The sequence below is a fragment of the Dipodomys merriami genome, unplaced genomic scaffold (genome assembly GCF_024711535.1).
Source record: "Dipodomys merriami isolate MVZ:Mamm:240054 unplaced genomic scaffold, mDipMer1.0.p SCAF_68, whole genome shotgun sequence".
Taxonomy (NCBI): domain Eukaryota; kingdom Metazoa; phylum Chordata; class Mammalia; order Rodentia; family Heteromyidae; genus Dipodomys; species Dipodomys merriami.
In genome coordinates, this window is record NW_027206268.1 from 2,478,659 (window position 1) to 2,492,582 (window position 13,924).

Genomic DNA, 13,924 nt, shown 5'->3' on the forward strand with positions numbered 1-13,924 from the left:
GTGGAGTGGTGGTCATGGTCAATAGGCTTATTCTCTTTGTGCTAACTTATTGAGCTGTAGTGTTCTGCCTGTATGTTTTCCTTCAGTTAATGTTTATTTAAAAATAAAATAATAGATAATTCCTATTTGAGTGCTTGAAATACATTTTGTACATTTTTCCCCCCTGTGGGTATTCTGGTTTTGGGCCTGGAAGAGTTTGGAAATGATTAATGGTAATGGTAATCTCTGAGAATTACATGATTTAGCATGCTTGCCTTTAGCTGTACACATAAAAATTCTTAACCTGTTTTTATTCCTCTTTTTGTTTCTATGCAAAGTACATTTGCACTTGTATAATTAGTTTATTTCTCTTAGTATTAATGTGTTCTATTCACATGCATACAATTTTCACTTTCTCATTTAGTTTTTCTCTAGAACTGGTTGGAAGGATTGGCAGTTTGGGAAGATCTCTGTCCTGTTAGTTTCAGTGACATAGTATCGCATGAATGTCAGTAGCACAGTTACGTGGAGTGTGAAGCTCTCTCTCTTTTTTAAATTTCAACACCGATAACTTTTTTTTTTTTTTGCTGGTCATAGGGCTTGAACTCTGGGCCTGGGCGCTGTCCCTCAGCTCTTCAGCTCAAGGCTAGCGCTCTACCACTTGAGCCACAGTGCCACTTCTGGCTTTTTCTGCTTATGTGGTGAGGAATCGAACCCAGGGCCTCATACATGCAAGGCAAGCACTCTACCACTGAGCCACCTTCCCAGCCCTGATACTGTTTTATTTTCTAAGAAATCCAAAGAAGGGTGAATTGTACATCATTGCTCTGTTTCTCCTCCCCCCCGCCCCCCGCTCCCCGAATAATTTTCAAGACTTTTTTTCAGTCTTTTTTGGAATAGAATTGCTGTCAACTTTAATTATATAGTGTATTGAAAACAATTTCAAACAGACTGGGAGGAGCTTTTCCAGTATTTTGTTTTGGAATTATTATTGTTATTGATATTGTTGTGTTACTGGTGCTAGGTTAAGCCCAGGGCCTTGTACATGCTAGGCAACCACTGCCCCCCCATCCCCCCCCATTCCCCCCCCCCCCCCCCCCCCCCGCAAATTGTATACTCAGCCTTTAGTTGTTTTGGCGCAGAGCCTCACTGTGTAACCCAGGCTGGGCTTGAATTTGCAGTCCTCTTGCCTTTGCCTCCTTAGTGCTGGGTAACAAGTGCCCTGCCATGCCCATGCCCATGTCCAGTTCAGTTACAAATCTAACTTGCCCATAAACTGTCAGTTTCTTTTCTGCATGTATCTTCCCGTGCCTTTAGATGCTGGCATTCTACCAACTGCCTTTCCTTATTCATCGTTAAATGGAGATTAGTGCTCTCTCTCTTGAAAACATTTTACTTTTTTTTTTTTTTTTTTTGTGCTGGTCCTGTGACTTGAACTCTAGGCCTGGCTACTGTCTCTGAGCTGTGCTGCTCTACACTTTAGACACAGTGCCACTTCTGGCTTTTTGTAGTTCATTGGAGATAAGAGGCTCTTGGGCGTTCATGCCCAGGCTGGCTTTAAACCATGACCTTCAGACCTTAGCCTTCTGAATATCAAGGATATTATACCTGGGCATAAACATTTTCCCTCCCTCCCTCCCTTCCTTCCTCCCTTCCTTCCTTCCTCTTTCTTTCTCTTTTTCTCTTTTTCACTCTCTTTGTTTTATTTTCTGTTTTTGTAGTCTTGGAGCTTGAACTCAGGACCTGCCATGTCTCTGAGCTCCTTTTGCCATAGCTGTGGTTCCTTGAGCCACAGTGCCACTTCCATTTTTTTTTTTTTTCCTGATTATGTGGTACTGAGGAATTGAACCCAAGGCTTTATGCATACTAGGCAAGCACTCTACCACTAAGCCACATTCCCAGCCCTCTTTTTTTCTTTTTTCTTTTCTTTTCTTTTCTTTTATTTATTTTTTTTTAATTTTTTTATTGTAAAGATACTATACAGAGGGTTACAGTTACATGAGTGAGGTAATGAGTAAACTTCCACTTCCTCTTGAACAGTTACCCCCTCCATTGTTTTCCCCCTACCATCCCCTCCCTCCCTCCCTTCCCCAAGGTTCTTTTTTTTTTTTTGATTGTGATTAAGTGATTACTTAATTTCCGGAAATTCACAGTATTGTGGAATAATGATGCTCATTTAAAGTCACTCTTTCTTTCTTAATAGATAAAATCTGTGTACTTTAGACATCTATTAATCTTGTGTGATTAAAGATACAGAGAATCAAATTTCCAAGGGATCAGGGTAACCAGGATCAATCCAGAACCTTTTCTTCGCTGTTAAGGAGTTCCCCATGTTGCATTGTCCTGGAATCTAGGGAAGGAGACAAGGTCAGGCATCTTCAAATCAGTCAAAGATTAGGCTGACAAACTTCTTTCTGGATCTGGAGTATAGACTTCATAATAGAAGAGAGCTAAATAAGAGGGATCTGATATACTGTAGAGAGAAAGGTGGTGAAGTAGTTCCCCCCACCCCCTTTCTTGTTTATCTTTGACTTGATAAAATTTAGTCAAATAATTCCTTCACTAGATTTGAGGATACCATAGAATCTGTGCTTATGAAATCATTGAAAGTTGTTGTTGTTTGCCGGTCCTGGGGCTTGAACTCAGGGACTGAATACTGTCGCTGAGCTTCTTTTTGCTCAAGGCTAGCTACCACTTGAGCCACAACATCACTTCTGGCTTTCTGTGAGTGTGGTACTGAGGAATCAAACCCAGGGCTTTATGTATGCTAGGCAAGCACTCTACTACTAAGCCATATTCCCAGCCCTCTAGTTTTTTTTTTTTTTTTTTTAAATTACAATTTCATCTTGTGATTACTAGCACCAATTTCTAGTTATCCCTCTCCCTTCCTGCTTACCAGTAGATGAAATTGAGCTCATTGTCAGAAGAAATACTGATAGAAACTTACAGAGCTGAGAGTGCAGCTTCAAATACCTATCACTGGTATGAAATCATTGAAGCGTACTCTTGGCCTGTGGAACCATTTCTCAAATACGTCTCCTGTTTCTTTTTGTCTGGGATCGCTAATCTCCACTTTGATTTGTAAAGATTATTCTTAGAGCTATTTTACATAGTAGTCTTAGTTTCCAAGGTTTTTAAATGTTATATCTATTTTCTCATGAGTTCTTTGATGAAAAGGATTAGGGAGAATAAGTCAAAAAGAAGATATGAGTTCTAGAACAGTTGTTTCCTCTCCATTTTTTTTGGCAGTGCTAGGGGTTATTGACTAGATATTTGACTCATGAGAAGTGGGGTGTTAACCGTATTTACACATTTGAAGACTTGAGTTTACAAGTATAAAGGTTATTGTGTGAGCATTTCCATTGCTGTTATACAAGTACCTGAGACAAACAGCTTAAAGGAGGACAGCTGTAACTTGAGCCTGTGACCAGGCAAGAACATCATCATGTTGGAAGGGTGTGGTAGAGCCAGGGATACTTACCTCAGGACCGCCAGGAAGCAGAGAAAGAGGATAGGAAGGGATCAGGGAAAGATACAGTCCCCCTACTTTTTCTACCTGGGCTTCCCTCAACTAAAGTTGCCATCACTTTCCCAATAGTCCCCTCAAATTTTTGAATCTGTCAATGGATTAGACAATTGGTTGATTAAGTCAGAGCCCTCAGGATTTAACCTTCTCTGGAATTGTCCTCACAGGCATGCCTAGCTACTGACAATCAGAATCAACTATCATAATTACTGTTACTTTTATGTTTCAGCGAGTTCTGTTTCAATGCTAATAACAAAATAAAAATACTATCTGCTTTCAGATTGGAATGTTACATCAGCAGGTAGAAGAGCATGAAAAAATCAAGCAAGAAATGGCCATGGAGTATAAACAAGAGCTAAATAAACTGCAGGAAGAAGTAAGATTTTAGTTCATATTACATGTTGTTTTAGTTCTTTGTTTTTAAGCATCAAAAATTTTGTTAATGAGATGTAGTTTCTTCTTTGTAAAGTGGACAATACATGTTTCGTGGCAGGGAGAGGGGTAGAAATCTACGTCTCTGTTCTTGAATCTAGGCACAGAACTTTGCCTCTATATGATACTATCTAGAACAGGGATTGAGTACCTAAAATGGAGAAGGGTGTGTGTGTGTGTGTGTGTGTGTGTGTGTGTGTGTGTGTGTGTGTGTGTGTGTGTGTGTGTGTGTGTGTGTGTGTGTGTGTGTGTGTGTGTGTGTGTGTGTGTGTGTGTGTGTGTGTGTGTGTGTGTGTGTGTGTGTGTGTGTGTGTGTGTCTAAAATGGAGAAGGGTGTGTGTGTGTGTGTGTGTGTGTGTGTGTGTTTAAATAAGGCTAAGAAATATCAATGCCAAAAATCAATGTGTGTGTTTAAATAAGGCTAAGAAATATCAATGCCAAAAATCAATGCCAAAAAATGTAGTATTTTAATATTGGCATTAAATAATTTACTAGACTTTAAGTAATAGAGGACCCAAAGGTTAAGGAAACATTTGGGGATACCTAAGAAAAGAAAGAAAATTCTGTCCATTAAGTCAATTTTATTCTTCAGATTTGGGAACAACTGCTTTTGCTTTTTTATTTATGTCATGTAAGTAGTTGTACAAAGTTGTACTAAGTTATACAAATCAGATTATAAGTACAACACTGAATTAATTGATTAATCGCCAGTCCTGGGGCTTGAGCTCAGGGCCTAGGCTCTATCTCTGAGCCTCTTTTGCTCAAGGCTAGCATTCTACCACTTTCTGTTTATGTGGTGCTGAGGAACCCAGGGCTTCATGCCTGCTAGGCAAGAACTCTACCACTAAGCCACATTCTCAGCCCACATTGCTTTTATTCATAAAACCTTAAGTACCTCTCTTCTGCTCACTGAATATCAGTGCCTGTCAAGGAGCATGGCTTGCGACTCACAAGTCTAGAGGAAAGAAAGATTTTCATTTACTGCTTTCTTGTAGGGTTGGTGGTAAGGTTTTTAAGTACGGTACTACTATAATAAAAACCAAGGTTTTGTTTTCCTTTTTTGATTGAAACATATTTCTTTGCTAGTTATTTTCTACAAGTAATTTGTAAAAAAAAAATGTAGTTTGCAGATTAACATGCTGTCAGTCTGTTTTCAGTAGTACGTCTTGGCATAGTTCTTGCATTCATATCATACTCTTAAATTTTCAGTAACCAAATAACTGTTTTTACAGTTAGGCAGACTGAAGAGAAGCTATGAAAAGCTGCAGAAAAAGCAAATAAGGGAATTTAGAGGAAATACCAAAAACCACAGGGAGGATCGGTCTGAGATTGAGAGGCTAACTGGAAAAATAGAGGTATGTTTACAATGATAACCATAACAAATGCTGTTTCAAAGTGTTGTTGTTAGCTGGGCACCGGTGGCTCACGCCTGTCATCCTAGCTTTTCAGAAGGCTGAGATCTGATGATCGCTGTTCAAAGTAGGCCCAGGCAGGAAAGTCCATGAGATACTTATCTCCAATTAACCACCAGAAGACTGGAAGTGGAGCTTTGGCTCAAGTGGTAGAGTGCTTGCCTTGAGCTGAAGTGCTGAGGGACAGTGCCCAGGCCCAGAGTTCAAGCCCCGTGACCAAAAAAAAGTTTCAAAGTGTTGTTGTTGCCTGAAACCATTTTTCTTTTATTTATTTATTTATTTATTTTTGTCGGTCGTGGGGCTTGAACTCTGGGCCTGGGTGCTGTCCCTCAGCTCTTCAGCTCAAGGCGAGCGCTCTACCACTTGAGCTACAGCGCCACTTCTGGTTTTCTGGTGGTTTATTGGAGATAGGAGTCTCAAGGTCTCTCCTTGCCCGGGCTGGCTTTGAACCGCGATCCTCAGATCTCAGCCTCCTGAGTAGCTAGGATTACAGGCGTGAGCCACCAGCGCCCGGCTACCATTTTTCTTTTATCTGTGAAGGTGATAATTCACTGTGTATCCTAGACTGCTTCCCTGTGGCTAATGAGATTAGTAGTTATTGATAATGCTCAACAACATGATTATACCCTTAAAGGGCATTTGGAATTGTACAGAGACTTTCATTTTTGGGAATAGAATAGTAAGCATGCAGTCGATGTCCTGGGAAAAAATTTAATGTCTTACATGTGAGGAACATAGACCACTGGTTACTAGCAGTCTACCATGAGCAGTGTCCTTGTCTGACATACTATATCTCAAGTATCTCAAGTGGGAGCTTGCCTAATAAATGCATATAGCTTTTTTGGTAGAGAGGACTGTCCCGGCAGATTAAGTTAGGGAAGACTCACCTCCCTCTTTCCTGATTTTGTTTTTCCTGAGAAACTCCATGGTTATTTTATGTCTGTTCCCTAGGAGAGTTAATTGAGGCAGTGAGTTGGCACTGCTAAACAGCACCTAGAATTTATGTCTTTCCTCCTGTCTCCCTGATGAGCTCTTCAGTATATGTAGGAATCACCCAGTATGCTTTTTTTTTTTTTTTTGCCTTTCTGAGATTCTATTCCAGTGGTATGGCATGGGACTAGGAATCTACATCGTATACAGCTCCCACAGCTGCTTCTGATTTGAGAAATATTCTATATCTTTGGGTGATTTCTCTGATCTTTTCTCTCTGGGAAATCTGTCATGCACACATGTGGGTGTATCATTACTACTAAGAATGGTAATTTTTGGGTTTAATGTTTTTTTACATTTCAACATTTTTAGAATTCTGAGTCCAAGGACTACACAGATAATTGCTTCCCTTCCAGCTCTCTTCATTGATAACTTTTTCCTACCAAACTCCCAGGATCCTTATTGCTCATTATTGTCACTTTCTCCTTTGCTTCTACTTCAAAGAACTCATCTTTAATTTTTATATCATCATCCTATACACCACCAAATGAGCATTACAACTAGAGTGGCTGTCTTTTGACTCAGATTTCTGCTCCCAGCTTATTATCATTCCTTCCAGTATTATTGTTACCATAACTCTTGTTGACGATTTCTAAATCACACAATTCCTATTTCACATCTCACTATAATATCTGACATATCCAAAATAAATTATAACAGTCCTGACTTTTTCTTCCCCATCTTCCTAATCTTAGTACCAGGTAATGGCATGTCTATTTCTCAGTTGCTTGAGCCTAGAATTTAGGAGTTATTCTCAGCTCCGTAGACAGAATGATTTTGTTGAAATACAAGTCAAATTATGTCACCTATACAAAAACCTTCCATTAGCCTCTCTTAAAAGTTAAAATTTCTAGCCGGGCGCTGGTGGCTCACGCCTGTAATCCTAGCTACTCAGGAGGCTGAGATCTGAGGATCACGGTTCAAAGCCAGCCCGGGCAGTAAAGACTATGAGACTCCTATCTCCAATAAACCACCAGAAAACCGGAAGTGGCGCTGTAGCTCAAGTGGTAGAGCGCTAGCCTTGAACTGAAGAGCTGAGGGACAGTGCCCAGGCCCAGAGTTCAAGCCCCACGACCGACAAAAAAAAAAAAAGTTAAAATTTCTCCTAACGAGCTCTCCAGTGTCTAGAGCATGTCTCTTCTTCCTGCTTTGCCTGTCAGTCCATCCCACACTAGCCTCCTATGATCATCCTTAAGCAAATCAGCGTGCTCCACTTCAAGGTTGATCCTTCTCGCTAGAATAGTACAGCTTTGTCCTCATTTCCCTCAGCATTTGTGTAATGTTATTTACTCAGTCTGGACATCTCCTTTAAAACTTGCAATAGTTTTTTTTTTCTTGTAATTTTAAAAATTATAAAGATCTTGTACAGAAAGGTTACAGTTACATATTCTTTTTGGACAATGTCCCCCCTTACTTTGCTTTCCCCTAGTTTCCCCCTCCTGTCCCTGATCATGAGTTGCATAGTTCATTTTCTGCGTAGTATATAATGAGTACCATGACTGTTTGCTCATCCTTCCTCCCTCCATTTCCTTCCCCTTCCTTATGCCCTCCTAAAAAGACAAAACCCAAGAAAAACCCCAGACCAAAACCAAACAACAACATGTCCAATACCACCACCACTAACACAAAAAGAAACCCATGTTTCCATTTCCTGGAATTCATTTTTATACAGTCTTTTTGATGTTCAGAGGAGTTATGAGTTTGGGTTCCTCCTCTAAGAATATCTTTCTTTTAGTCTGTGTGTTTGCATGTAAATGCATAGAGAGAGGGCTCTTTTTTTTTTTTGATGATAGAATTTGAGGAGAGCATTGATTTTGAACTGTTTGACATTTGGTTACAAATACCTCTTAAAATTTAGCACAGATTTGTCATTATTCAAGTCTTTGCAGTTCTGTTGAGATGATAAAAATTTGACTATCAAAAGAGATGTGATATGAATCTGCTCATTTCCTGAGTTATAGATTCTGAGAAGTAGAATTGTGCTGTCAAGGGGATTATCTGGAATTTATTTGATTCTCTTCAAGTCTTGGTCTGGGAGTCAAGACTTTGGATAACAAGGGGTATGTGTGATCACATTTTGAAGTTTTAGTTGGCATCTCTAGAAAAATGAAATCACTCGAAAGCGAAAACAACCCTTAGGTGGCAGCAAATCTGTGATGATGTTCATGAACCCCTTGTCTAGCATCTATGTTGCTTATTCTTCATCATTAGGGTGTTAAATTTAGAAAGACAGGTATCCAGGAGGCACAGTATGAGCAGGATTTAGTGTTAGGCTACAGTTGTGTCAGCTAAGTGGGTAATGGGGCTCCTGCAGAGGAGAAAGGCACAAGAGTCCTCAGGGAAGTGAGAGGGGTGGCATTGAAGCAAAGGGGGTCTGGGAAGTGGTGACCGGAGGGGAAGCACTTAAAAATTAAATGCCTTCATTGTTTCTTCAGGAATTCCGTCAGAAATCGTTGGACTGGGAGAAGCAACGCTTGATTTATCAGCAACAGGTATCTTCTCTGGAAGCACAAAGAAAGGCGCTGGCCGAACAATCAGAGATAATTCAGGTAGGCCAAACAGTGTAACATAATACAAGACAGATGTTTGGTTAAATCTGACTTGACTCTGCTTTTGATATCCTTGGTATAAATGGCCTTCATAATTGTTTCTTTACTTTTACTGTGATTTGTGTTGTTAAGATAATTCTACCCACTTTTAGTAGAGTAGTTTGAGTCTCGGACGTTAAGCTAATAACAGAAATATTTGGTTTCTGTTAGTGGTTAATGGAAAGAAACAGATTTGAAATATATTAACCTTTAAATACCTGTCAGGGCAGATATTTAAGAGACGTTAATTGAGCTGGCGTTGGTGGCTCACACTTGTAATCCTAGCTACTCAGGAAGCTGAGATCTGAGGGTCACAGTTCAAAGCCAGCCGAGGAAGGAAAGCCCATGAGACTCTTTATCTCCAGTTACACACCAAAAAAGCTGGAAGTGGAGCTGTGGCTCAATTGGTAGTGCTAATCTTGAGCATCAAAGCTCAGAGACAGCACCCAGGCTCTGAGTTCAAGCCCCAGGACTGGCACCAAAAAAAAGAAAAGGAAAAGATTAAATAATTACTCTTTTCTAAATGGTATATGTGGTTGTTCTGACTTGTTTAGTATTGGAAGAGGTATTCTAGAGATTAAACTAGTATAGCAGTAGTACAAGTGGGTAGCAAAGATAATTTAAAATTTTGTAGTAGTCACATTAGAAAAGTAAAATGAATTAGTGAAATTAATTTGAGTAATATGCTTTTACTTAACCCAGCATGTCAAAAATATTAGCATATTTGTTTCTTTTAGTGTGCATTTACATATAGAACCTCTGTCAGTGCAGATAAGCCACAGTTCAGAAGCCGCGTGTGTCTCTTGGTGCCATATTGGGTAGTGCAGGCATAGGTGTTAATTCTAGTTAATGAAAATCTATAACTAAGATGATTGTGTACCAAACAGACTCTGTATTTTTGCAGGAATGAAACAGTAAATCAGTGAAAAAAATCTGCTAAGATGTGTGTCTGTCATGAGGCCTGAACTTGGCCTGGGTGCTGTTCCTCTTCAGCCTTGGGCTGAAAGCCACTTCTGGCTTTTTCTGCTTACGTGGTGCTGAGGAATCAAACCCAGGGCCTCAGGCATGGGAGGCAAGCACTCTACCACTGAGCCACCTTCCCAGCCCCCTAAAATAGTTTTTTTAAGTAGCAAATCTGTACTAACTGGTTAAACTATATCAGTAACTTCAACATTTGAGTTTGTCTTCAGAGTACAGATTTGAGTTGAGTAGTGTTAAATAGCTCCTGCGTTGTTGAGTGTTTTGCCATGATGTATTGTCTCTCATCTTGAGTACCCATTCACACAGGGTTTCCAGCTGTGTTCTGCCAATCCTAGACTACTGGACAGGTTAAGGTAGGGAGGGCTGAGGCTCAGTAAACAAATCCTACCCTTTCCTCCTCTACCTCCTTACCTGATTTCTGCATGTATTTGTTCTGCACAGGATTCTGTGTAAGGTTTCCTTTTTGGAAAAGCTTTGATTTTTTTTTTTTTTTTTTTTGGACACAGGGTCTCATTGTATTGTTCAGGTTGGTGACACACTTGCTATGTAACAGTGCCCCATATTTTTACAGAGTAAATTCTGTTTTAGTATTCCTTATTCCTTGGTTATTGTTTTATCATTTCTTTTTTACCTGTTGGTAATCTATGTGTGTCTAGGCTCAGCTCATCAATCGAAAGCAGAAATTAGAGTCTGTGGAGCTGTCCAGCCAGTCAGAAATTCAGCACCTGAACAGCAAGCTTGAGCGGGCCAAGGATACCATCTGTGCCAATGAGTTGGAAATAGAGCGCCTTAACATGAGAGTCAGTGACTTAGTTGGAACCAATGTGGCCATCATGCAGGAGCAGAGGCAAAGAGAAGAAAAATTGAGGGAATCTGAAAAATTATTAGAGGTGTGTTTTAAGATTACCCAAATTGGGGAAATGTGTGTATATGAGGGTAAGAATAATCTGCAGCTAGATTTCACAATCTCTTGGCTTCTCCCCTCTTTTGGAGCTGCTGGCTCAGCTGTGGAGAGCTGGATTATTAATAGTGTGCCTGTCACAGATTTGCCATCTGACTTCAGAACTGAAGGGAAGTTGTAATAATGTCTGCCTTTCTTCTGAATGTTTTATAGGCTCTGCAGGAAGAACAGAGAGAATTGAAGGCAAATCTTCACTCTCAAGAAAATATCATCCATGAGACACAAATGCAGAAGGAGGAGCTACAAGCAATGTTAAAGGCAGCTGATCTGAAACACTCAGTGGAAATCATAAGGTCTACTGATGATTAACATTTTTCTGCTCATCCACTTGATGGTTTGGCATAAATCTCAATTTTAACATTACCTGTTTTTAATTTTGTGTTTGATCATTTCATGGGCTTTCTTCATGTAGTTTTAACTTGTGAGTTGGGTTTTTATACTGTTCGGAAGCTTTGTGTGGTTTTCTTCCTTTTAGTGTATTTCTCCAAGACTTAGATGTTTAAAAGCTTGAAACCACTCAGTCTACCTTCTTGGTGAAACTCGAGATGTGAAGGGAATTATGTATGGGCCTCCCTTCTTGGTAGAGTAGACCATTGTAAGGTTTATTATCAATAACAGCCAGTTGTTGAGCTAGCCCTTTAAAAAACATCCTTAACACAGATCTTGCATTGTTTGAGGTTTGTAGTGGAAAATAGTAAGAGTGAGCTGTGCTCCTTTTGTTCAACTCCAGTGAACTCTCTGCCCCTCCCTCCCCATCCTATCCCTTGAAAAATAAGCCAAATTAATTAAGAAAGGGGTAACTTGGTGCTTTTAGAGAGCAGCAGTTCTTTCTTGACTCTGTTCTCCCAAACTGATGGGCTTACCTACCAATAACAATTGGGAAAAATAGAGTACTCCTGTTGTTTCTCTTTGTACAGATACAAGACCTGTAACCATCATCATTTTCCTTCCACAGGCCGATGGAAAATGATGAACTGGAGAGGAAGTATGCCTCTCAAGGGCAGGGGGTCTTCGATGATATGCTCTCTCAGTTGGATTTCACCCACACTAGTGAAGAACTTCTGCAGGCAGAGGTGATCCGACTTGAAGGCAGGTAGATAATTATATATTTATATATATGTACACATTCAAAAACTTCAAATTTTTAAGATGGAGTTTCGATGATCATGTTGACGGAGTTAACTAAATACATCAGTGAAAAAGACTTTTCTAACATCCGCAAATGACCATACTTCCCATTTCATTGAGGAGACAGAGAGAATTAATTATATCTTCCTACCTTTTCTGCCACCAAATCTACCAGTCTGTCTGTGTGTTTGCCCACAATCTGTTACTATGGATGAGCTAGTGGAGGCCTACCTGTTGTTCTAAGACTTAGGCATCCATTTGTGCCCTGTTCTGCAGAAAGGAAATAACTGTTTGCTTTCTGTTCTGTATCAAGTTCTTTCTCTCTGTTGAGTGAGTTCTGCTGATAGAAAATGTGCTATTGTATCTTCCATTTAGAAAAAAAGTTAAAATCCTCCTTTAATCCTATGTCTTCATTAAGTTATTTCCTTATTTCTCTCCTCTTAATGAGATTTTGCAGTGTTGCCATACCAACTGTTTCACTCTTTTCCTGTGTAGAAGCCCTTCACAAAAGCTTTCCCCCTTCCCACCTCATTGGAACTGTTCCGGGAGGTCACAGTTAACACACAGCACTGCTCCTCTCTGTTCTGGGGCCTGGCTGAGATTCCTGTGTGGGCATTGAATCCTGACCAATACCATCCTATCTCATCCCCCACGATGCTCATCTTCCTCATACTTAGGAACTTCTTTTGCTTGTCATACTCCTAGGCTTTTTTTTTGGGGGGGGAGAGGAGGGTCCGGTCGTGGGGCCTGAACTCTAGGCCTGGGTGCTGTCCCTCAGCTCTTCAGCTCAAGGTAGTGCTCTACCACTTGAGCCATAGCACCACTTCCGGCTTTTTTTCTTTTTGCTTATGTGGTGCTGAGGAATCAAACCCAGGGCCTCATGCATGCAAGGCAAGCGCTCTACCAATGAGCCACCTTCCCAGCCCACTCCTAGGCTTTTTGACCGAAAAGGGTTTGCTGTTTTATTTTAAATACATTGATTATGATCTCTTGTACATAAACATTTTCTGTATATAAATGCAAAATTTGGCATGTAGACAAAATAAAAATGGCTATTTTAAACTTTTTTCCCCCATATTTTGCACTTTTTTAAAATCTTTAAGTAATATGTTTTGTTTTTACATTTCTATTTCAAGCTCCATTACCACAAAAAAAAAGCCACTTGAGCCACACTACCACTTCCGGTTATCTGGTGGTTAATTGGAGATAAGAGTCTCATGGACTTTGCTGTCCCTACTGGCTTTGAACCAAGATCCTCAGATCTCAGCTTCTTGAGGAGCTGGGATGACAGGCATGAGCCACTAGCACCTGGCTACTCTTCTGTATTTTTAATGCTTTCATTACACATATGTATTTTTTCCTTATTTCTTACGGTTTTCTTGGAATACTTAAGGTACTCGTTGTTACTGTTATCAGGGTGTATGTATATGCTTAAGGCTGAATAACATAGAAATTATGTTTTGATAATGACACTTAAATCTGTGTTTTTTTTTGTGCTGGTCCTGGGCCTTAAACTCTAGGCCTGAGCACTGTCCCTGAGCGTTTGTGCTCAAAGCTCAAATTCTACCACTTGAGACATAGTTGCACTTCTGGCTTTTTTGGGTAGTTAATTAGAGATTAGAGTCTTACAGATTTTTCTTGCCCAGGCTGGTTTTGAACCATGATCCTCAGATCTCAGCTTCCTGAGTGGCTAGGATTCCAGGCAAGAGCCACCAGTGCCTGCCCTCAAATCTGCATTTTTTTTTTTTTTTTTTTTTTGGTCAGTCTTGGGGCTTGAACTCCGGGCCTGGGTGCTGTCCCTGCACTCTTCAGCTCAAGGTGAGTGCTATATCGCTTGAGCCATAGTGCCATTTCTGGGTTTCTAATGGTTTATTGGAGATAAGAGTCTCATGGACTTTCCTGCCCAGGGTGGTGGCTTTGAACTGTG

The 13,924-nt window shown here is 40.2% G+C and overlaps 1 protein-coding gene across 12 annotated transcripts in view; it reads left to right on the forward strand.

Moving 5' to 3' along the window:
- Window positions 1-13,924, forward strand: part of Cep63 (centrosomal protein 63) — a 40,379-nt gene that overhangs the window by 11,864 nt on the left and 14,591 nt on the right. For 11 of the 12 annotated variants that reach the window (XM_070005450.1, XM_070005449.1, XM_070005447.1 and 8 more), the window contains 6 exons: window positions 3,786-3,881; window positions 5,170-5,292; window positions 8,775-8,888; window positions 10,565-10,798; window positions 11,023-11,162; window positions 11,825-11,962. In XM_070005450.1, the coding sequence (XP_069861551.1) occupies window positions 3,786-3,881; window positions 5,170-5,292; window positions 8,775-8,888; window positions 10,565-10,798; window positions 11,023-11,162; window positions 11,825-11,962 (845 nt within the window). Of the gene's footprint in view, window positions 1-3,785; window positions 3,882-5,169; window positions 5,293-8,774; window positions 8,889-10,564; window positions 10,799-11,022; window positions 11,163-11,824; window positions 11,963-13,924 lie in introns of those variants that run through there. The other variant, XM_070005456.1, reaches the window with a different exon arrangement.